Source organism: Danio rerio, chromosome 21, assembly GCF_052040795.2.
Source record: "Danio rerio strain M-AB ecotype USA chromosome 21, GRCz13ab, whole genome shotgun sequence".
NCBI classification, from domain to species: domain Eukaryota; kingdom Metazoa; phylum Chordata; class Actinopteri; order Cypriniformes; family Danionidae; genus Danio; species Danio rerio.
The window spans coordinates 16,483,037-16,507,519 of NC_141041.1; the positions used below are offsets into that span (position 1 = coordinate 16,483,037).

The 24,483-nt window shown below is 35.0% G+C and overlaps 2 protein-coding genes across 3 annotated transcripts in view; one reads left to right on the plus strand and one right to left on the minus strand.

Annotated features, from left to right (window-relative positions):
* Positions 1-24,483, plus strand: part of LOC147838808 (uncharacterized) — a 483,811-nt gene that overhangs the window by 350,742 nt on the left and 108,586 nt on the right. The gene's annotated exons all lie outside the window — the stretch shown is intronic.
* Positions 1-24,483, minus strand: part of sfswap (splicing factor SWAP) — a 156,295-nt gene that overhangs the window by 113,442 nt on the left and 18,370 nt on the right. For both annotated transcript variants that reach the window (NM_201168.2, XM_087299397.1), the window contains 3 exon segments: positions 13,317-13,467; positions 19,741-19,847; positions 20,852-21,077. In NM_201168.2, coding sequence (NP_957462.2) covers positions 13,317-13,467; positions 19,741-19,847; positions 20,852-21,077 — 484 coding nt within the window.

The window sequence follows — 24,483 nt, forward strand, 5'->3', positions numbered from 1 at the left end:
AAAACGTGTGTATGTGTGTGTGTAGATATATATGTATACACACAATGTACAATATGACCATTACTGCTGCACTTAACACAGTGGCATTTATTTAGATTTTTTTATTATACAATAAGCATAGATGCATGCGTATATTTCTGTTATGTACAATACAAAAGTATACAGAAATTATTGTAATTTGTTATACATCTGCAAAAATATGCAGTTGAGGGCAAAATAATTAGCCTTCTTGTGAAATATGAAATCTTTTTCAGATTTTTCCCAGGTGCAGTTTAACAGAACAAAGAAATATCCACAGTATTTTCTATAATATCTATTCTTCTGAAGGAAGTCTTATTTCATTAGTTTGGCTTGAATAAAATTACAAATTTTTAGGACTTTTACTTTTCTTTATTTAGCTACTGAACAACTTGCCCAATTAACATAACTTGCCTCGTTAACCTAACAAACATATGAGTTATATTCAAACACACATCCTATTCTTATGCCCCATATGGTGATGCATACGTCTCCAAAATCCGATTGGTGGACAAATCTAAACTTGTTTTTTTTTTTTCAAACAAATATAAATATAAATATAATAAATAATAGTAATAATAATAACATTATACAAATGCAAATTGTGACGAATAAACAAAATAAAAAACTCAGAAGTAAAAAAAAAAAAAAAAGGCATGAAGGTAGTGGTGCTGGACTTTAGATCAGTTACTCAATGGCTTGGTCTTATTCAGTTCCTGAAAATATCAACACACCAACAACGCCCCTTAACACACCTCCATTATAGACCGGAACACCCATGAGCAAAACATAAAAATTCCTGTAGCGCTGGTCTGAAAATAGCAACAAATCGAGCCATACATGTCTTGCTCCTTATTGCGCTGGGTGTATGATAGGGTCCACTAAGTTTAAAATGTGTTTAAAAAAATTATGTCTGTTAAATATCACTTGTTAAACGCTTTTTTTGAAGAATTTCACAGGAGGGTTAATAATTTTGCCTTCAACTGTAGATTCATATATAGCACATCTCTACATAAACACTTATTTTAATACACTAAAATGTATCAATAAAAAATCTAAATAATACCATTACAAATAACTCCAATTTAAACTTGTTGCAATTTCATCAAATGCATACATTAGGATGATTCATTCGGACACAATTATAATGAAATGAAAATCGATCTAACAATGACTTCATCACTTCTCTATATATAAAAAAACAGCAGAATTCACAAATCTCATAACGAATGAGTCTTTACTCCGCCTCTAGCTTAGCAGGCCTCATTTTCAGTGATGGGATCTAATCGTTTAGGACGTTTCCCTGTGGAGATAAAGATGCAGAGAGCTGTGGAAGATCCAGAGACGAGCATGTGCTGCTGGAATTGACTCGCGTGCTATTTGACAAAGATTAGCCTGCAGAATCAACAGACAATCCTCGATGCCTGAGGGAACGCAGCTCAAACGCAAACAAATTTAAGCTCACTCTGGCACACAAATATGTGAGTTGTCCTCAATGATTTCTTTTCAAACTTTTACAAGGCACGTCATTTGGCTAGAAGAAGATGTGATCCGGAGTAATCCTGAGACTTGAACTGAGCACAAGTGGGGTAATGAAAGAGTCCTAATGGAACAGAATGGGATCCGGAAGAGATTTGCAAGGAATGATCTGACTCTGGCAGTTCGGAGGAAGTAGCCTGTATTTTATTTATAGAATACCTACGGCATATTACCAAAATAAACAACAAAACTATAATAACTGGGAAATTTACAGGGAAAATGTAAATTTACTCAACATTTTACTTACTCTTGAGTGATTCTAACCCTTTGAGAGTTTCTTTGTTCTGCTGAAAGCAAAAGAAGATAATTTGAAGAAAGCTGAAAACCTGTAACCATTTACTTCCATTGTAGGTAAAAAGAAATACTATTGAAGTCTATGGATGCAAAATTCTAAAATTTCCAAAATAACTTATTTTGTGTTTAACAGAAAAAAAGAAACAGGGATGGTATAAGTAAAGGGTGAGTAAATGACAAAAGTTTCATTTTTGTTTGAACTATCCCTTTAAATATGTAAAAACTGCACCAAAAAAGGAAGTACTGTGAACATTTGCTTGTTCTGTTAAAACACCAGCAAAGAATTACAATTTCACAGGAGTTCTGTGGTCATTTTGCCTTCAACTGTTTATGCCAAAAATACATCACACTGACCTGACCACTGAGAATACCACAATTGTTTTCAGTATTAAAAAAAAAAAAAAAAATCAGAGCATCAGGGCTCATTATATAAAAGCAGACAAGTTATTCTGCAGGGACAGCAGTTTTGGCAGCAGTTTAGTCCAGTAACTGAGCAGTTCAAAGGTCAGAGCTCCCCACTGTCAACATATGTAATAATCTGCATTAATCATGCCAGCAGAATGGATGCGGATCACTGAGGTCTGCTGAACCCTGCTCAAATGACACTTTAATTGTTCTAGCGGTGTGAAATGGACAGAACGGTCGACTCTGTTCAGCAGAAGAGCAATAGCCATGCTTCCATCCACATTTTATGTGCATTATGTGGCAATGGATGTATAAATGTATACATTTTAAAAATGCACATCGTAACATATATGCTCAAATTGAGTCAGATAAGCATGAAGGCAAGTTTGCTGCCATGGGTAGTTGCACGTGAGTGCAGTTTTTTTTAATATACCATGTGACTAAAGGCCTTTTCACCACTTTTTCCAGTGCCTTGAACTGATGATTGGTTTGCATACCTTAAGAATCCCATGTCTAAAGAGCACCAATACATTATTTACCCCTGAAGGTTGTTTTGGATGAGTCAGGTTATTGTTTTATCCTATTTAAAGATGTGTATGTCAGCACCAATATCCCACATATGGTGCTCAAGTTTGACTACTGGCATGAGCTTCTTTACCAATCTCTGCCCTCTCTCTCTGCTACTCATAATTTCTGCTTTATACGCTCCACTATCCTCTCCAATTAAATGTGGAAAAACCCCCAAAAATAATTACTAGAAAAAAAAAACTGTGATGGAAACACATTTATTCCCACTTTATATTATGTGGCGTTAACTACTATGTACGTGAATCAAAAAAGAAATATAATGTATTTTCTATGTTCATAACGTAATGCAGAACACTTCTAGTGCTCGTGAGATTGGATACATATAGGGTTATTGGCAGGTTTGTTGGTATGAGTTGGTTTAAGAATGGGTCAAGGTGTAAGGCAGTGGTTCTCAATCCTCTGGTCACAGACCGGCACCGGTTTGTGGATTAATTGCTACCAGGCTACACACAAAATCATTTATTTATTCCGTTTTATACAATCTTTTATTTTTTTAAAAATGACCTCGGTTACATCTCGATCAGTTGAGCACCAAAAATTAACCCGCAAGCTGGCAAAATGAGTAAGAAATAGATGTCTTTGGAAAGTTGCTATGTGAAAGGGATAGGCCCAGTGAGGGACTGCCAAGGAATGGACCCGCAACCCATTTGTCAATAAATGTCAATAAAACTTGTATCAGAGCTGCAGCAATGCTTTGTCAGCTTTGTCATCCTCTGAGAAAACGGTTAATGGCCGCCTTATTGTGTATCGTCTGCCACTCTAAGATGCAACTTACTACATCGGCAAAACAGAGCTCAGCTTACATAAATTTTAATATATTTTTTTTTTAAATACGCCAGTAATTTCTTAAGGAAGTGATGATTTTATTCCCTTAAATACACTGGATGGAAAAGCACTTTATTTGCAAATATATATATATATATATATATATATATATATATATATATATATATATATATATATATATATATATATATATTTATATATATATATATATATATAATTTTTTTTTTTTTTTTTTTGGCCAATTCAATTTTGTGCACAAAGTAAAATTACAGCTCTGAATGGAAACATAAACACTGTTTTACAAGTTTGGTTTAAAGTCAGATGGCTAAAAGATGACAATCAGCAAAGCATTCTGGGATGAATGAGCAGAATGGCATGCAGAATGAAGTTTGCTATGGCCACAAATAAGGATATCTAAGAAGGTTTGAGGTCAGCCAGCTGTGTATGTCTCTCAAGTCTGCTGAGTGTGCACTTCACAACATCCCAACACTAGTTAACCAACTGAATCTGTTTTCATAAAGCCTTTTTGTGCATTCCTTGTACCACATGGTTGGAACTTGATAGCAGCCAGTTTAAATATATCAAAAAGGGGAACGAATTCAAACTTGAGTCGGGCAGAGAGAGAACAATGTTTAACCCAACTTCAAATTTCATTGCCAAGCGTCCCTCAAAGACAAATAACACAGTAAACCTCAGATACAGGCCAGAGTCTTGGAAAAAATAACCCTCACATTTGGACAGAGATTATAGGCTGACTGTGGTTAAGCCCATAGAACCTCTTTGTCATGCTGTTAATCCTCGAAAATACACATTTGCAGTCAAAGTAGCTTTTCTTTTGAGAAACTGGCCCGCCGAAGCGCCTTTGGGCACTGTAATCCTATGGCACTTCCCTCAAGAAACCAGCAGAGCTCCTACAGTCAGGCTAATTGAGACAAATCAGTGGTCCCAGCTTGAGTGTTTCACCAGCTGAGCACTAAATTCTCTACTTCCAATAAAAGGCGAATTGTTCGTTCCCCACAGTACCTTAAATCCTTCAGAGTTAAAGCAAGAGTACAGCTAAAGGCAAATAGAAGTTTTAGCACCATGGGTTTTGGAAGACAAAAAAACTTCTGTTCTTCTCTTTGGTCAAAATAAATCCATCTGTGCCTGTGATCATAAGTTAGCTGGCTGCTATAAAGTGGACACTTGGAACAGTGTAAATGGTATTTTAACAAAGAGACAGAAGGTATTGTAATTGTAATTATCAATCATCACTCGTCTAATAACCAGTGCTGTTACCTTACATTCATTCATTCATTCAATTTTCTTTTCGGCTTAGTCCCTTTATTAGTCTGAGGTCACCACAGCGGGATGAACTGCCAAGCTCTCCATCACGCTTCAAGCAGCGGACACCCTTCCAGCTGCAACCCATCACTGGGAAACATCCATACACACCTAATCACACACACACACACACACTAATGACAATTTAGCTTCCCCAATTCACCTGTATCACATGTCTTTGGACTGTGGGGGAAACCGGAGCACCCAGAGGAAACCCACGCAAACACAGGGAGAACATGCAAAGAACACACAGAAATGCCAACTGACCCAGCTGGGGCTCGAACCTGCGACCTACTTGCTGTGGGGATATTGTGCTACCCACTGCGCTACCATGACACCCCTTATACCTTACATCTAAAATTAATTACCTATGAATATATAAACATGTATAACTAAAGTATTAAAATTACTAAAACTTATGTAAATAAAAAATAAAACTAAACGCAAGTCAATTTTGAGGTACACAAATTGTGTTTGTCTTTGCACAAAATTAATTTGCCTGTGTCTGTCATCAAAATTTGGCTGAGACCAAACAAAAATAATCCTATACACTTAATAATACTCCTACACTTGATTTTGGTTTTACTGTGAAAAAAAAAAACATGTCAAATGAGAATCTGAAATATTTTATGGCATACTTCAAAAAATAAAGGCGAGTAAGTGTTCAAAAATGTTTTTATTTATTTATTTATTTTTTACACTTTATATTGTCAGATTTTTCATAGTATATCTATTAATTCTGGTACTTTTACCATAAACCGACACCTCAACCATTTGGTAAAGGCTGATATTTTAAAAATTATGTCATGCATTGAAAAAAAATTAGTGTGTTAACTAGCGACATTAGGTGTTAAGAAATGCAATCCAAACTTTTTTTCTTGGTGGTTAAAGGGTTAAAGGTACTATCAAAAATACTATTAATAGTAATTTTGGTTAAGTGCATCGTTTTACTACTAATGCACTATTAAGTGCATTAATAGTTACCTTGTGGTTAAGTGAACCGACATATAGCACCGAGGTGCTCATAATGACCCAAGTTTGATTCCCAGCACGTGGTCCTTTGCCGACCTTTCCCCTCTCTCTGGTCCCAATCCTTTCTTTTCTGTTTTTGAAAACCCCCTAAAATAATTACTTAAAGCATTTTGGTTTAACAATGGCTTTAAAAAAGCTTCAAAATTAGAATACAATAATACCTATTTAATCCTTTGATTTATTACATTCTTTATCAGGGGTCACCACAGAGGTATTTACCACCAATAACTTGAGCACATGCTTTGCAGGTGGATTCCCTCCCTGTCGCAACCCAGCACTGAGAGTACACTAACTCATGCAAGCCCTAGTTCTGGGAAACAGCCACACATACTCTCCTATTCACACACACTCTCCCATTAACACACACTCACAGACTAAAGCCAATATACCATATTCAATTCACCTATACCGCAGGTTTTTGGACTGTGGGGGAAGCCAAAGCACCCGGAGAAAACATTTCCCTATGAGGTGACAGTGCTATCCACTGCGCAACCCACAAATAATATGATTAACTACAGTAAATCAAAACTGTCACTTCACATCTGTCCTCTTGGCAGCCGCCAAAACAAAACAGTTATTTGTTTTGAACAGATTTACACAAAAGTAGACGCAACAAAAATGTTCTCTTACCATTACAATCAGCAAATCTGTCTACACTGCTCAAAGCTCTATTTGCCTGGTAAATTATAATAGAACCATTCTAGCTCCATCATGTTGCTCACTTACAGAATATGTCAGGTACTACAGCACTAGCACGGGCTGCAATATCACGCAAATCCAATTTTATTCCAAATTACCACTTATTACTTTTTTCGCTTTGGTTCTGAGCTGCATTCTTGAGCGTCAGGCACACTCATTTCGCACCTTGTAGAGAAAGCATGCATCTGTGTATCAAAACTCACTCATTAGGTGCAGATGTTGGTAAAGACAAACCTACAGACTCATTGGAATGACATTCATTTCGCAAATCAAATGTCTGAAATTTGAAGATGTATTGAAAAAAATCCAATGGCCAGTTTACACCTGGTCAATTCATGTGTGTTCACTAAATATGTGTCTCCACTAAATGGATATTATTGTGATCTTCAAACCCTGAACTAAATGCAAAAATAGGTTATGTTAACTAAAACATCAGATGTGCCACATTTTATTTTTTGCTTTTGTTACAGAAACAGAAGCTTTATATGTTAAGCATAGAAATGATTTGATATCGCTATAGGCTTTTTACCTCACTTGCGTTCCAGTAAAACATCAGCACAAGCGTACCAGGCAGCTCCACGACTACTCATTACAGGCTAAATGAAACATCTATTTTTGCCTTACAGATACTCGCAAGACATCATTCAAAACTGTAAAGGGTTGGTATTAATTTGTGCATAACCTACTCTTCCAAAAACAAAGCACTGTGCCTTTCTAAATTCAATTCAAGTTTATTTAGTTATTTTATTTGTTATTTATTGCTTTTTTCACAATAACCGTTTCAAAGCAGCTGCACAAAAGGTGCACATTGTTAAATTACATTTAAAATCAGAACTTTATAAGATGATGATCCCTTTAATTAACAGTTAAAGTTATTATATATAAGAATGGTTAACCTGCAGTTATATGGTATATGGGTGATATCATTGTGTACAATGAAGTGTCCAATGAAGTGTATTTGTGTGTGTGTGTGTGTGTGTGTGTGTGTGTGTGTGTGTGTGTGTGTGTGTGTGCGTGTGTGCGTGTGTGCGTGTGTGTGTGTGTGTGCGTGTGTGTGTGTAAAAGAACACTATATTTTCAAAAGAATGAAATGAAAAAATAAAACAAACATATCAAACTGTCATCTGTGGTGTTGCACGTTTCATTTTGTGTTATGTTATGCAGAAATGCATTGGTTTTTGTGATCGTTTTAGAACTTACAATTCTGTTGCCTATGGAAGAAATGACTAGGAATTAGGGCTGAACGATTAATCTAAAAGTTATCAATATTGACATTCAGAACCTATAATCAATCACATTTTTTTAAGACCATTTTTTCAATTACTTTCCCTGCCGCATGTGGAGTCACATGATACGGCTGATTTATACTTCTAGTCGAACACAGGAGTATGGTCCGGCGCAGCCTTTGAGTGGTCGCATACAGGCACAGCTCTTGAAAAATGTATCTACACGCTGAACGTTTGCATTACATTGACAATGATTGGAAGCTGCACCACATATGCTTTGAGATGGCATATTTTCTATTGCAATAAAATTATTATTTACATTACAATAATTGTTTACAGAAGATTCAAGAAATGCACTATTTAAAACATTATATACAGCTTATGCAAGTGTTATTTTATTTAGAAAAGATACTCTTGAAAACATTGAAAATAATAAATTTTGTTTCCAAAAGTCCAAGTGATTCGTTTATACTTTTATAAGAAAAAAAAACTGACTGTTGGTTTTAGGCAATGTGTGTTTTAATTTCAGTTGTTCAACGTTCAATAAATAATCATAGATAGTAGATTGTGTGTGTTTCCTTTAAATATTTCAAAATCCAGTAGTGCACCCTTCATTCAGAAATCTCTCATGTGAAATATGTGAGCATATTTACTGTAGAAAAACCTATCAGTGAACTGTGAGGACAAAAAAATAAAATGAATGAATAAATAATGGTTCAATAATCGTAATTGAGTTAAAATGTCCAATTAATCAAGATTTAGATTTTAGGCCAAATCGCCCAGCCCTACTAGGAACAATAAACGGCAGATATTGGTCAAACTACTTGCTCTATACATTTCATATGCATTTCTGAGGGCATTTACGTCTGCAAATCCAAAAATAGGATAGCTATCCAATCAGAAAACAATGCAAGAAAATGACCAGGTGTAAACAGCCCTCAAGTGGTAAAGAAAATATGCTCGAATTATATGAAGGTAAATTAGAACGGACAAAGATAAGCAGCACACAAATTTGTATTTAATTCAATGAACTTTGCACATATTTAAGAGTCAGCTTCCTTGCTCCAATCACTCACACGAAAAAAAAGCAATAATCTTAAAAATAATTTAGGATGATATTGATTTGCCAGAATTTACAAAAAAAGCATTGTTGCCCTCAACTACTTATATTAAAACTCTTAATAAATTGTTGTTTAATTAAATTACGATTCATAATTTCAATTAATCAGCCATGTTCTTTTGATTACTGCACTTCATCCTAACCATCAAAATGGAACCAACAAAAAAAATCAAAGAGTGAAACTTCATAGGACATTAATGCAGTCCTCAAAACCCATTCCAGCTGATTCAATGAGAGAGTAATTCATTTTAGATCAGCGGGTTCATCTGTGACTCATTTGTGAGTGGTTTGACTCATTTTAAAGAACTGGCTCAGAAGAGTCACTCAACCATGAGCTCATGACCCAGCTAAAACAATCCCTCTGATGTACAGCAAACACTGTCAAAATAGCTCAACATAGTGTTTGCACCAAAAATATACTCCTAACCACTAACACAATAATAACAACTGTTATCACTGTAAAACCACAACAAAAAAACACTCCAGACACCATAACTTAATATATTCAAGCAGGCAAAGGACCGTGATTGTTTATGGTGTTCAAAATCTGAGAATGTAGTGAGAATAAATCCAAGAGGTCAAAGTAAAACTGCCTTAAAAGTGCTAAAGTTGAATTTTTACTGAGTAAAGATAAGCAGGGCGCAATTTAGTAATTAATTTAATGAACTTTGCTGGCATTAAAGAGTCAGCTTCATTGCTCAGATCACTCAAGGACACGCTGAAAAGCAATCATCCTAAAAATAATTCAAGATGTTAATGATTTGCCAGAGTCTTTAAAGAGCTGATATTATGGTCCTCACCTACTTCCATTAAAGCTCTTCTCAAAAGGACGTATTGTCTTTGTTCATCAGCATAAGACGTGCCAAGACCCACCAAAAAAAAGGGGGAAAAAAAGGCAAAAAGAACTGGATCGTGCTGCAGTTTCAGTTTGTGTCAAGTTTTATGGAGCATTTTAGGTCTTGGCATACACTGCTAATGTCAAGCCCATTTATGCTCACCATGTGTTAAGACACAAATCCGTTCTTACACTAGAGCAAGCACAATGACTTACAGTATATGATGCAGGGTAAATATTTTTATGCACATCGTAAAATATGCATGCAGTAATTTCCATAAGTCGGCTTAGTGGAAAAAAAGGTCTCTTTTGCAACTGAAATTGACATTTTAATTTTTTTGGTTGGGGGGTCCACATCAGTTCCAATCATGTTCATTATGTATATAGTATCTTGGTCAGGTAAATTACTGATATTGCAACATATACTACTACTAATGCTAACAATAATGCTAATAATAATAATAATAACAATAATAATAGAGATTAAAATGTATTTAATAAAATCAAAATAATGAAATGTGCAAGTGAAATTGTTAAACAGCACTATTATTTTGACACTTTATTATAACTATTATTATTATTAGCATTATTATTATTTTTGTTGTTGTTGTTTTTATTATAAATATAGGGCATCCCATGCATAAAACATATGCTAGATAACCCTTGATAAATAGAGACTACACTGAAAAAAATGAATGAATGAAGATTACATTTGTGATATTATTAATATTAATAATAATGTCAATAATATTATTTATAATAATAATAAAATTATTAATAATTTTAATAAAAATCATTATTATTAATATTAATATTATTTTTATTATTATACCTATTATTATTAATAATAATAATAATAATAATAAACATTAATAATATATAGCATTATTAATAAGAATAAGAATGTTCATAATATTAATGCTGCTAATAATAATAATAATAATTAAAGCTGCAAGCAGCGATGATAGGGACCTCGCACCCGGGCTCACCGCCGCCCGGTGGCCTCAGGATGACAGAGAACAGCGAACAATATTAATTTAAGCCGATGTATATAAAGAACCCGAGAAAATCACAAATTTATGTCAAACTTCTTCCTGTCACCAGGTGGCGCTATGACTGTGACTCAAGATTGGCATGTAGATGTCTTCAGGAGAGGAATTTAATCAACCATGTAAAGTTTCAGGCAGTTCAGACATTGTGTGGCTGAGTTATAAGCCAAACTACCTTCTGCCAGCAGGTGGCGCTATGAGAGACTCAATATAATTATGTAGATGTGCACGGGAGAGTACTTTGATCAACCATGTGAAGTTTCAGGCTGATTGGATATTGTGTGGTTGAGTTATAATGCAAACTACCTTCTGCCAGCAGGTGGCGCTATAACTGTGACTCAAGATTGGCATGTAGATGCCTTCGGTAGAAGAATTTAATCAACCATGTGAAGTTTCAGGCAGGTCAGACATTTTGTGGCTAAGTTATGAGCCAAACTACCTTCTGCCAGCAGGTGGCGCTATGACTGACTCAATATTGTTATGTGGATGTGTTCAGGAGAGGAATTTTATCAACCATGTGAAGTTTCAGGCAGATCGGACATTGTGTGGTTGAGTTATAAGGACTTCCTTTTCCATGGCGAAGCGTTGAGGTTTGTCAGGCCACCACAGACACGCCCCTCTGCAAAAACTCTAGATCTTCACAATATATCATCGCTAGAGCTTTCAGATGACACCACTCTATTTTGGTGCTGATACAATAAAATTTGGTGAAGGAGTTTATTACTCTGTAAAACATGACATTTCCTGTGGCCAGCAGGTGGCGCTGTAACTGTATCTGGATATTGGCATGTAAACGTGTTCTGGTCTGGACTCTTATTAAACATGTGAATTTTGAGGCAGATCGGATAATGCATGCCTGAGTTATAATGACTTCCGGTTTTGTGGCGAATCGTCAAGGTTTGCGAGGCCGCCACGGACACGCCCATTGACAAAAACTAAAGCTTCGCAATTTAACATCGCCAAGGCCTTTAGATGACAAAACCCAATTTTGGTGTCGATCGGATAAAATCCCTAGGAGGAGTTCGTTAAGATACAACGCCTGGAAATGGCAAAAATGCCACTTTTTTGCAGCAGGAAGTTAAAAATATCCGACTTCCTGTTGGGTTTGAGATATGGCTCCAAGAGACTTTTTTGTATTTTTTGGCGTGTTTAAGGTGTGTGTCAATTTTCGTGCATGTGCGTGATTCGTAGATCAGGGGCTTGTCCGTTTAATTTTTATAGGTGGCGCTGTCGAGTCATTTTGCCACGCCCACTTCAATATTGTTATGTGAATGTGTTCAGGGGAGGACTTTTATCCACCATATGAAGTTTCAGGCTGATCGGACTTTGTGTGGTTGAGTTATGAGGACTTCCTGTTCCATGGCGAAGCGTTGAGGTTTGTCATGCCGCCACGGACACGACCCTCTGCGAAAACTCTAGATCTTCACAATATATCACCGATAGAGCTTTCAGATGACACCACTCAAATTTGGTGCTGATACCATAAAATTTGTGGGAGGAGTTTGTTACAGTGTAAAACATGTCATTTCCTGTGGCCAGCAGGTGGGGCTATAACTGTATCTGGATATCGGCATGTAAACGTGTTCAGGTCAGGACTCTTATCAAACGTGTGAAATTTGAGGCAGATCGGATAATGCATGCCTGAGTTATAACGACTTCATGTTTTGTGGCGAATCGTCAAAGTTTGCGAGGCCGCCACAGACACGCCCATCGACGAAAACTCTAAAGCTTCGCAATTTAACATCGCCAAGGCCTTTAGATGTCAAAACCCAATTTTGGTGTCAATCGGATAAAATCCCTAGGAGGAGTTCGTTAAAATACGACGCCTGGAAATGGCAAAAACGCCACTTTTTTGCCGCAGGAAGTTAAAAATATCCGACTTCCTGTTCGGTTTGAGATATGGCTCCAAGAGACTTTTTCGTATGTTTTTTCATGTTTGAGGTGTGTGCCAATTTACGTGCATGTGCGTGATTCGTGGATCGGGGGCTCGTCGATTTAATTTTTCTAGGTGGCGCTGTCGAGTCATTTTGCCACGCCCACTTCCGAAGCCCATAATAAACGTAAATTTTCGCCACTTCTGAGGCGTGTGCAAAGTTGCGTGAGTTTTCGGGCATGTTTAGCCCCTCAAAACCGCGATTCATTCCGCGGAAGAAGAAGAAGAATAATAATAAACGGAGCAATTCCAATAGGGCCTTGCACCGTTCGGTGCTCGGTCCCTAATAATAATAATAATAAGATCATTTTAGGGACCTTGATATTAATTGATCTAATAAGAAACGAGTAGATAGCATGATTTTATTACATTCCCTGTGAAGCCCTAAGCACTTGAATCTTCTAAAAACCTTGTCCATGACCTTCTGTTGAACCACATATATCAACTGTGAATGTGTCGGCATACTCACGGTCAGAGGTGTATTCAGCCTGTGTGGCCACTGCTGACGGCTGATGCTCTTCTTCTGCGTTAGTTACCAGCGCTGCAGTGCCATTATTCTGCTGTTGGGCTTTCCGAACGAGTGCTGCCAACGGGTGATCTGGATCAATGACCTGCAGAGGCTACAACACATGATAACATATGGTCAATGGCCTGTGCACTCTCCTCAGCTTTGTGTTTAAGTTATGTGTTAAAGAGAAGCCAATTCTGTTGAGTATAAACATTAAAAAACATAGTTAAACATCAAAAGTATGAATTATTCTTCAAATAATTTGTTTAAAATTGTATTTATTCCTGTGACTTAAGTATCTTCATTATAGTCTTTAGTTCATGATCCTTCAGAATTCATTCTATTATCATGATCTGCTGCACAAGAAACATTTATTATTATAAATTTTATTATTATTATTATTATTATTATTATTATCGCCGTAAAAAGCTAAACTATTGTGCTTCTTCATATTTTTTGTGTAAATCGTGATTGAATTGAATACTATTAAAATCTATTCAATTTTATTCACTAAGGACACCAGAAATTGTTCAAAGTGAAAGTGATATGAAATAATGTAATTTACAAAAAAAAAAAATGTATGCTTCTATTTTGTTTAAACTTGCTTTTCATCAAATTGCAAATTAAAAGCTTACAAGTCCAACTTCTCTATCCAACTGTACAGGGAGGCTCAACAAATGGCAATAATAAATGTTTACAAAGTGCTTTAATTAGCACAAGGATGAATATTACCAAAACCAACTACTGAAGTCTCTCTCTCTCTCTCTCTCTCTCTATTATTATTAATATTATTATTATTATTATTACTATTATTATTATTAATGGTAGTAATAATAATTAAAACCAACAATGATACATAATCATACATACAATAAGCAAGCAGACATAAAAAAAAATGTAATAAATATTTAACAATCTAACTTTTTTTTTTACATTTAAATGCTGCCTGGATAAACAGATGAAAACAAAAAGTGACCTCAAACGTATAACCGGTAGTGTATACAGCGGTAGTCCTGATTATTAGACCCACTTTGTTTGTTTGTTTGTTTGTTTGTTTTTTTGTGTGTGTGTGTTTTTTTTTTTATTTCCCAAATTATGTTTAACAGAGCAAGGAAATTTTTACAGTATGTCTAATAATAGTTTTTCTTCCTATTTGTCAGTCCTTTTTGTTTTACTTCAGCTAGAAGTTTTACATTTTTTAAAGCCATTTTAAGGTCAAAAGTATTAGCCTCTATAAGTTATATTTTTTCTAATAGTATACAGAACAAACAACTGTTATACAACCATCTGCGTAATTACCCTAACCTGCCTAGTTAACCTAATTAACTGAGTTAAGCCTTTAAATGTCTTTTTAAGCTGTATAGAAGTGTTTAGAAAAATATCTAGTAAAATATTATTCACTATTAAGGCAAAGATAAAATAAATCCGTTATTAGAAATGAGTCAATAAAACCATTATGTTTAGAAATGTACTAAAATAATTCCCTCCATTATAAAGTAATTGGAGAAAAAATAAACAGGGGTCTAATAATTCTGACTTCAGCTGTATGTCCATACCTAATATCAGAAAGTTAAACATTTTTTATAAAAGCTTAAAATATTGGTGTCTGTGATGCAGCAAGTCTAGAGACTGTTGTGTAGTCCATGATTTTACAAGAAATTGACTTTAACGCGTGATATGACTAAAAAGTGGCCATAAATAAATATTTTCTCAATTCAAATGAGTAGCGGCTTGGACCCAGAAACAGTATTCCATACATTACAACTTAGGTGAAAAATCCTTAAAAAAAAATAGTAATAATAAAAATAATATGTATCCATTTACACAGAACTATGAAGTCTGAAACCATTGTTAATTATAAGAATCATTATTAACCATTAAGACCCAATAACAGATATATCTGATCTGTTATAACATAACAGATCATAACAGCACAGCAAATCAGAACAATAAAATGATTTCTGATGGACATCAAAACTGGAGAAATCATGCTGAAAAATCAGCTTTGAATCAGGTGAATAAATAACATTTTAAAACTACATCCAATTAGAAAAAAAATAATTTAAACTTTCATTATATTTTACATTAACTTTCCCACTGAAATGTGGCACTGGTGAACAGAACAGGCTTCTTTTAAAAACATTTTTTTTTTTTAATAAAGAAAAAAACACCTATTTAAAAACAAAAGGGAAAAAAGGAAATGTATTTGCAAGTAAAACCACATGACTGCTTTAAGCCTATAAATCTGATTTTAAAACCAGCCAGTATTTTTGTGTGGTCCCTTTGGAGGCAATTCAACATTTTGTAGTTCTTTTTTTCCAGGTAGCTTCCTGGCAAATCGGTCCAAGCTTCAAGCAGTGTTTGGCTACATTTGCTTCTTTCCCCAGTTCATATGAGGCAGAGCTCCAACAGTGTATGAGGTGGCCAGTAAAACACTGCAAGAATAAGACATCTAACACACTGGGACGTCCAAAGATTTCAAGTCTACTCTTGTCTCTCCCCAGTATTTCCTGCCACTGGATGTCACTCCATGCTTTATAGACTTCTGCATGCTGTCATCACTTCTGCTTGTTGCCGTCCTGCATGAACGCTTCTTTGCTTTCCCTGCGAGTCCACTTCTTTTTAGACGACATGCTGAACACGCAATTTCACTCGATTTCCTCCTGTCCCCTAAGGAGGTGACCTTTTAAGTACTTTCACCAGCTTTTTTTGCCTTCCAATACAATTTCTGTCTAGTCTCGACAAATGTCTACAGTGTACCATGACAGCACGTCTTTAAAATTCACTTTTACGGCTTGTTGCTCAGTGAATAAAAACGTATATTCTAAGATATAACATGAAAGTGATGACAGCATTTTTGTTTTTGCACTATTGCTCCAACACAGGCTTATTCAGCTGAAAATTGCAATGTTAATTTTAACCACCAGGGGTGCTGTTTTACAATTTTGACTATCCTCTTGAATATTCATCACACCTGCAGAAATGATTCCTCAAGGGCTCATATTTCAAGCTTCCAATGAATGAGCTCTCTGGGTTTGAAAAAAAAATCCTAGACAGCACGTATGAAATTCCATTTATTATATTCCCATTCTTACAGACTATAAAAAATGAATGAGAAAGGACAAAAGCATGCATAAGAATGGCGGTACAGCAAAGCCATTGATCACAGAGTCCAAAAAGTTTTGTTTTGAATGCATTGCATTTACCTAAGCATCTAGTTTTCTGTGATGGATTGAACATTGGTGTTGCAAAGCCTGATGATTTCAATATGTCAGGAAAGTCATTTAGCTGGCTAACATAAATGAGGTCTTGTGAAAATTGCAAAAGTGATTTACTTTTTTTAGGGAAGCATAATTTAAATGGGTTGAAAAATGATAAACAAAGCAACACATGCATCGGTACAGCTGTTGAAAGCCCTGTTAATTAAAAACCTGCCACCCAATGATCGTAGATCTTATTATGTTTAAAAACATATTGCACTGACTAAATTGAATAACCTTTTTCTTTTTTCATTAAAACGTTGATGTGTTGATTGATATATTAACATATATAATAATATAGGTGCAGATTATTAACATATATGATAATATAGATTATATAATAAAAAAGATACTAATAATATATGATTAACAATTAGTTCTGGGCAAAAATGATTTGCAATTAGTCGCATACAAAATAAAAGTTTCTTTTGACAATGTATGTGTTTTTACTGTGTAGGGCTGGGCGATTTTGCTTAAAATCTTGATTAATTGAAAATTTTAACTCTATTACAATTAAAAAACGATTATTTCATTCATTTACTTTATTTTCTGCCCCTATAGTTCACTGACAGGTTTTGTGCCATACATATGCTCACATATTACAAGAGAGAAATTTCTGAATGAAGGAATTTTACTTGATTTTAAAATATTTGAAGGAAACACACACTATAATTATTTATTAAACATCACTGTTGAACAAATGAAATTACAACACACATTAACTAAAACCAACAGTTATTTTTTTTATTATTAAAAAAAGTGAAAATGAATAACTTGCACTTTTGAAAACAAATAAATTATTTTCAGTGTTTTTCATATTAAAAGTTGAAAAAAGCAGTATCTCTTCTAAATAAAATAACTCTTGCATATCCTGTAAATAATATTTTATACGTCTCAAGGCATCTCTGGCGCAACTTTCAATCAGTCAATGAAGTGCAAAATAAGGCTCAAGGCTCATCCTACTAGACCAGAAATCAGCTGTCGCTGCAAAGTGTGGCTAACTGAGTGGGGTCATGTGACCCCATATGCGACTAAAGATCAGATTGATAAAAGGGTAAACTATTATAGGTACACTATTATAGGTTTTGATTACTGTTGGATTAAACGCCCAGCCCTAGTTTTGTTGATATTTATTATGCATATATAAACACAAACATGCATGCATATATTTGAGAAAATGCTTAATTATATTTAGATATACATTACATAGATATGCACAGTTGAAGTCAGAATTATTAAACCCCACTTGATTTATTTCTTTTTTCTTTTTTAAATGTTTCCCAAATGATGTTTAACAGAGCAAGGACATTTTCACAGTATGTCTGATAATATTTTTTTTCTTCTGGAGAAAGTATTTGTTTTATTTCGCCTAGAATAAAAGCAGTTTCAATTTTTTAAAAACTATTTTAGGGTCACAATTATTAGCCCCTTTAAGCTATATATTTTTTTAAAAGTCTATAGAAAAAAAACATCATAATACAATAACTTGTCTAATTACACTAACCTGCCTAGTAAACCTAACTAACCTAGTAAAGCCTTTAAATGTCACTTTAAGCTGTATAGAAGTGTCTTGATAAATGTCTAGTAAAATATTTACTGCCATCACGGCAACGATAAAATAAATCAGCTATTAGAAATGAGTTATTAAAACTATTATGTTTAGAAATGCGTTGACAAAATCTGCTCTCCAAGAAACAGAAATGGAATAAAAATAACAATTCAGGGGAGCTAATAATTTTGACTTTAACTGTATGCATGTGTGTGTATGTGTGTGTATATATATATATGTGTGTGTGTGTGTGTGTGTTTGTGTGTGTGTGTGTGTGTGTGTGTGTGTGTGTGTGTGAGTATGTTTCACATAATATTACATTATATATCAAAACAACTTTTATTTTGGATGAGATTATTTATGATTAATGTTAGCCCAGCACTAAAAATATACACACGTGTATAAAAAAACATTTTAAACACCAACTATACTTCATTATATCCTTTCAAATTCAAATTTAAGCAATTTGTTAAATTAAATGGGAAAATACTAAATAGATTAACATTGCCAAATGATAATCTTCTATAAATTAAATGGATTTATCTTATCTTCCTAATGTTTTACCATCTGAAATAACCTGTTACTAACTAAAACAACCGCATTCTTGTTGTTGTTGCTGTTGTTTCTCTTTTAAAGATACACAAATAGTATTATATTGTCACAATTTTGTTAAATCTCAATAAATAGATTGTTTGAATAAAATGAACATTAAAATATTTCAAAAATACAGGCATAGTGAGCGTAAATGTAGATTATCTTAACGTGCTATGCAAACCTGTTAAACCTGCTTCCATCACTTAAGAATGCAGGACTGGTTTCCTGAGCTATTATTAGGTTATCAATTCACCATATCATGAAGTAAAAAAAACATGCAGAGAGATCTAAAAACCTAGAATGAATGTTAAAACACCTAATCTTAAACATTAGGCTCTTAAACATCAAAACACTCAGTTTAATACTTACTTTAACAACCACAGGCTAAACACAAGCTAAATAATTACACTGGCATTGGCTAAATTAATTAAATAAATAAATAAATATATAAAGTTTTTTTTTTTAGTTCATGATTGAAAATCTAACTTTCTACCATTAAGCCAAAAGCCGAAGATTTCTATTAGGAAACCAAATCAGATAACATAAGTTTATTTTACAAGCTTTTATCTCTGTTGCCTCTCAGTGGCACTCTCTTTAAAAAAATGACAGAGCAACTCAGATTAAACATACAGAATATTAGATGAAGAAATCAAAGCTATGATGAGAACTTCATATCCTTATTTGAACAAATAAAGAAAAAAAGCGAGAACACTTTGATGTCAGATGCTTTCATATCAGGCCCAGTTCTGTCAAGAAATAGAACAACTTAAGAGTAATTTGACATAAATGTATTGCTTTGAACACTTATCAATTGCATTCGAAATTAATGGTAATAATCTTTTTTAAGAGCTTAGTGTGCAGTGCATAACGGGGTGTAAAATTACACGTCATCTGTCTTTTGGCTCTTAGGAACATGTAATGATTTAGCATTTTATCCAAGGCACAAGGTTTGTCATCACATGGAGAATGTTTGAAACCATACCTTTATTATTTCCTCCAGACGAGAGCACTTCTTGGGTGCAAACAGACTCGGGTGCAGGTAGTTTCCATCCCCGTCATCATCGTCATCTGATTCATCTGACTTTGATTCTGTTTAAGAAAAATTGTTTGGGTTATTATCTGACAACTTATAAGATTTGATTGTTATTCTAAAAACAAATGAATTCAACTCTTGTAAAATATATCATACTCAAAACCATACATAAAACATAGTTTTAAACTCAGTGGAAAAAAGCCCTATTGTGAAACATTATTTTGACAGCAACTTTATTCTTTCTATGCATATTTAAAGTGCAGTACATGGATCACAGGCTCACACGATTTACATTTTGTGATTATATATATCGGTTTTGTTCCGTTTATATGTGATCTAAATCAGTGGTTCTTAAAGTGGGGGTCGGGACGCCCCAAGGGGTCGCGGGACAATGAAGGGGGGGGTCGCCTGGTGATTTCCAAAAATCTATATATTTTTATTAAACCATAAGAATTACCATTTTAATCCATAACCTACTAAAAAAATAGTCGTTTACAGTTACTATATACACTACTGTATAGTTAATATAGTAGCTTATAGTTACTAGTTCTATTGGATTGCGACCCCTCAGGTAATTACATTATACTAAAGACTCAGCAATAGCGTCAGATGAAGCAGATTGATTTTATAATACCAGGTTAAACTTTCTGGCACATTTACAGCACTGACATACATTAAAAAATATAACGAAGAATAGACTTAGGTGCGTCCCATTGCATGCAAGGTTTCTGTATTTATAACCACCTCAGAGGATATTGGGGGTCGCAAGCTACTGGCATTGTTAATTTGGGGGTCGCGAGCTGAAAAGTTTGGGAACCCCTGATCTAAATATTCACAGCTCGAAATGGATAGAAATAAGCAAATTGTGCTGTGTTTCTATGGAGATCCCAGTGTAGTTGCCATTACAGCCCATTGTTTTTTGCCCACCAGATCTCCGAATAGTTCATGTGACTGAAAACTATCAATTAAATACTTTCTTAGCTGCTTGCATGTGAATAATTGGCAGGTGCGCCATAAGATGCCAACCCCTGTAATAAACCGTACCCGATGCAAAACATACCCTGTTGCTGGTCCTGCTTGCCCTCTGAAGCCGGCGTGTATCTCCCTTCCTTCATAGCTCGTAGAATGTGCTTGTAGTAAGGGTTCAGGTAGTGGTCGAACCGCAGGAAATCAAACTGGGAGTTGCCAGCCTGCTTTGCCTTCAGCACAATCTCAAATTGGGCCCCCTGCTTGCATACAAAGTTGGCGGTGCGCTCGATAATAGCATGAGTCTTGGTGGTCGCCGGCTGAAATAGATGGCAAAGGAATGAGGTAAACAAGACTGACAATCCGAAATGGCTTCTAAGAAAACAGGGCATTTAAAGTAAATAAAGATTAATTAGAAAATTTGCATAGGGGAAAAACTAGTATAGAACATTTATCATCAATGTCTTCAGGCGATTTCCAGCTACTGCAGTTTACACACAAACAATTTATGTGTGAGCGGCGCTTCATGAATCTAACCGGGGACGTCATTAATTCCTTTCCTGCAACACATGCAGATTTGAAAGAGTCACAAATCTTTCAGGCTGCAGACAAAATCATATTCATGTGCTGAGCTGATTTATGACGACGCAGTATTTTGAATGACAAATGCTTTCATTCGTGTTACGGATGTGAAAATGACACATATCATTCATTAGGGGAATAGAGTATGAATATTGCATGAGAAGAACTTTTCGTAGGCCTCCACTTGAGCTCCGGTGTCCAGGTAAACAGAGATTCTATTGCTTCCAAAGCCCCAGAGACCAAGAGATAAAAATCATGACTTGCTAATTCGAAGATAACCCAATGTTTGTCTTCAAAATCAGATCTTTTGTAGCTTCGAGCTATGTGCTGTACAATAAGCTAGGTAATCAGAGCAGCTGAGGATTAATAATTCACAATGCTCCTTCAAAGCACCTCACAAGCTTGAAACTAATTGGGGTTTTCAAGCCTGAGAAGCTGAAGGTTTGAACTAATCCTTCAACCTTGAAACGAATACGTCTCCCATCAACTTAAAATAGCCAGATTGAGGTATGTTGTTGCAACACTGGATGGGGAAGCATTTGTGTTGCCATGTTTCAAGTAAGGCCTTGGGGAAAGTGATGACAAATCCCTGGTCTAAGAGGATAAATGAGGGACATGGAGACTCCTGAGCTTTTAGAGAAGTATAACTTGGAGGGATCAACTTGCTTTCAGCTACAGGCACAGTAAAAAAGAAATCATCAGTGATTGTATGTGGCTTCCAAATGAGGGATCCTGTGGAGATAAAAGCCTGTGTCTGGTTTGTACAGATTGACGTTAGCAACCCACCGTGTGCACACGGCTTGTACAAAGGTATTCCTTTATAGCTTACAATCAAACTCTTCTGAATGGAAAAGAACAGAGAATAATCTTTATCTGCCACAGTTATAAATGGCCTCTTAAAAAGTGCAAATCTACAAAATTGAGGTTTAAATGATCAGACATGACATCCAACAACAAAAAACAAATCAACTACATATTTCATTCTAATATGGAGGGAAATGCAAGTAGGGATGAACAATATATTTCAACCACACTATCTGAACATATATGGAAATAATTGATATGGATTGTGGACATTTAATAGCACATACTCATTTCCAAGATATTTTTTCATCTCACTGACACTTAAAGTTAATGTTTACAACAATAACATATTAGTATTTTAATTACACTCTTATATGTATTCTTTAGCAATTCTAAAAATGAATATGCGATCATGCTGTATGTTTTAATAGTGTCGTAATGCATAAATTAAATTGTGACATTGCTGCTTTTTTATTAAAAAATTACTTATTTTGTAATGTAATGCAATGTGTATTTATATAGCGCATTTATTGTGTATGGCCATACACCCAAAGAGCTTCACAATCATAAGGGGGGGGTCTCTCTACACCACCACCAGTGTGCAGAATCCACTTGGATGATGCGACGGCTGCCACAGGACAACGACGCCAGTGCGCTCACCACACACCAGCTATTGGTTGAGTGGATAGGCCGTATTTTACTTGGTTAATCTTTTAAAACACTATTAATAGTTAATATGGATACCCCACATGAATACAAGTCAAGGATGAGACATTTTTTATTTTTGTATTTCATGTATTTCGTATTTCGTAAAAAATGCACAAAAGCACGCACATCACTCTAACTGGGACCTCAGCCAACCAGCAAAAACTGCAAAAATATATTCAAAAGTGGGCAACACCAAAGCTCCAAAAAATACCAATTATTGGAATTAAAAAGGCTAACACAAAGCGTGTAACATTTCGAGAACACCAGCTCTTCAGGTTTGATGAAGAGCTGGTGTGCTCGAAACCTTACACTTTTGTGTTTGCCTTTTCAATTCCATTATTTTATTTTATTTTTTTTTTTGGAGCTTTGGTGTTGCTGCCTTTTTGAATACATGTATTTTGTACATGAAATTCAATTGCAATGAAATGTACAAACATTTGTTAGAAAGCAAATTTAGTTCGGGTAAAGAGTCTACTTTAAAATTTTTGTGAAAAGAAAATGTCACGTTTCTGTAAAACAATGTCTCATCATTTAGCAGAATTGTCAATGTTAAGTACAAATTATACATGATGGGTAGGGCCAGACAGAATCTGCAGACATTTTTTGCCAGTTCTGCTCAGAATTTTGTAAAAAATCTGCAGATTTATGCGGAATTATTTTGGGAGTATCGTAACTAAAAACTTAATCAATGAAATAAAAAATATTAGCTTTTTAACTTTTATTTATGTTTACAATGCAAATCTATCTAGATCCACTTATTTGGTAAACATATTATATAATATAACTACTAAAAGACAGAAAATATTGTAAAAAGTAAAATAAATAAATCAAATGAAGACTTTCATATTAGTCAATATTATTACTTAAATTATTTAAAAAAATGAATAAATATAATATGCACATACATTTACACAATAAATTAATAGACTCAAAGATGGGCCAAAACTTGGAGGCAATCTGCGGATTTCTGTGTGCGCAGATTCCGTATGGGCCTAATGATGGCTAAAACCTAGTGGTTTAAAAAAAAAAAAAAAAGCATAGCAAAGTATAAACATCTATTACAATTTATTAGTATTTTTAGAGGGTTTTTTTTCCAGTACATCGTAGCGCATTTATTTATTGTTGTTCAAAATTTGCCCATCATGTTATCTTGGTAAGTGTTAAGGCTCATAAACACCTTTTCGTTTACGTTTATCGTCAGCGCTTTACGAGACGTTTTTCCGGATTCAAACCCAAGCGATTTTCACTGGCATCAAGCAGAAGAGTATGCAAAATCAGTCCTTGACGTTAGAGGGCGCTACACAACTTTAAGCTTCTGACACCCAACTTATAACACAGAAGAAGAGAAGGAGAGAAAGTTCACACGCTTGTTAAAGCTACTGGTGACTCGAACAAGCATGGATGGGTCAAGTAGCAGCTCTAGCGATGAAGAAATTATTATTGTTCACCAGAGCAATAAGCAGCTCCACGTTCATATCGCCTCTGGGCTTCTTCTTCAATGTGCGCTTGCATTGACAGTTTTGCGCTTGAGCGCCTTCAAGTGCTGTTTACTACAACTTCAGCAGCTCTGTGCACGTGAACAAATGTGCCAATCGGATTGGAGGACGTTTTAGCGTGGCGCAGCAAAACTAT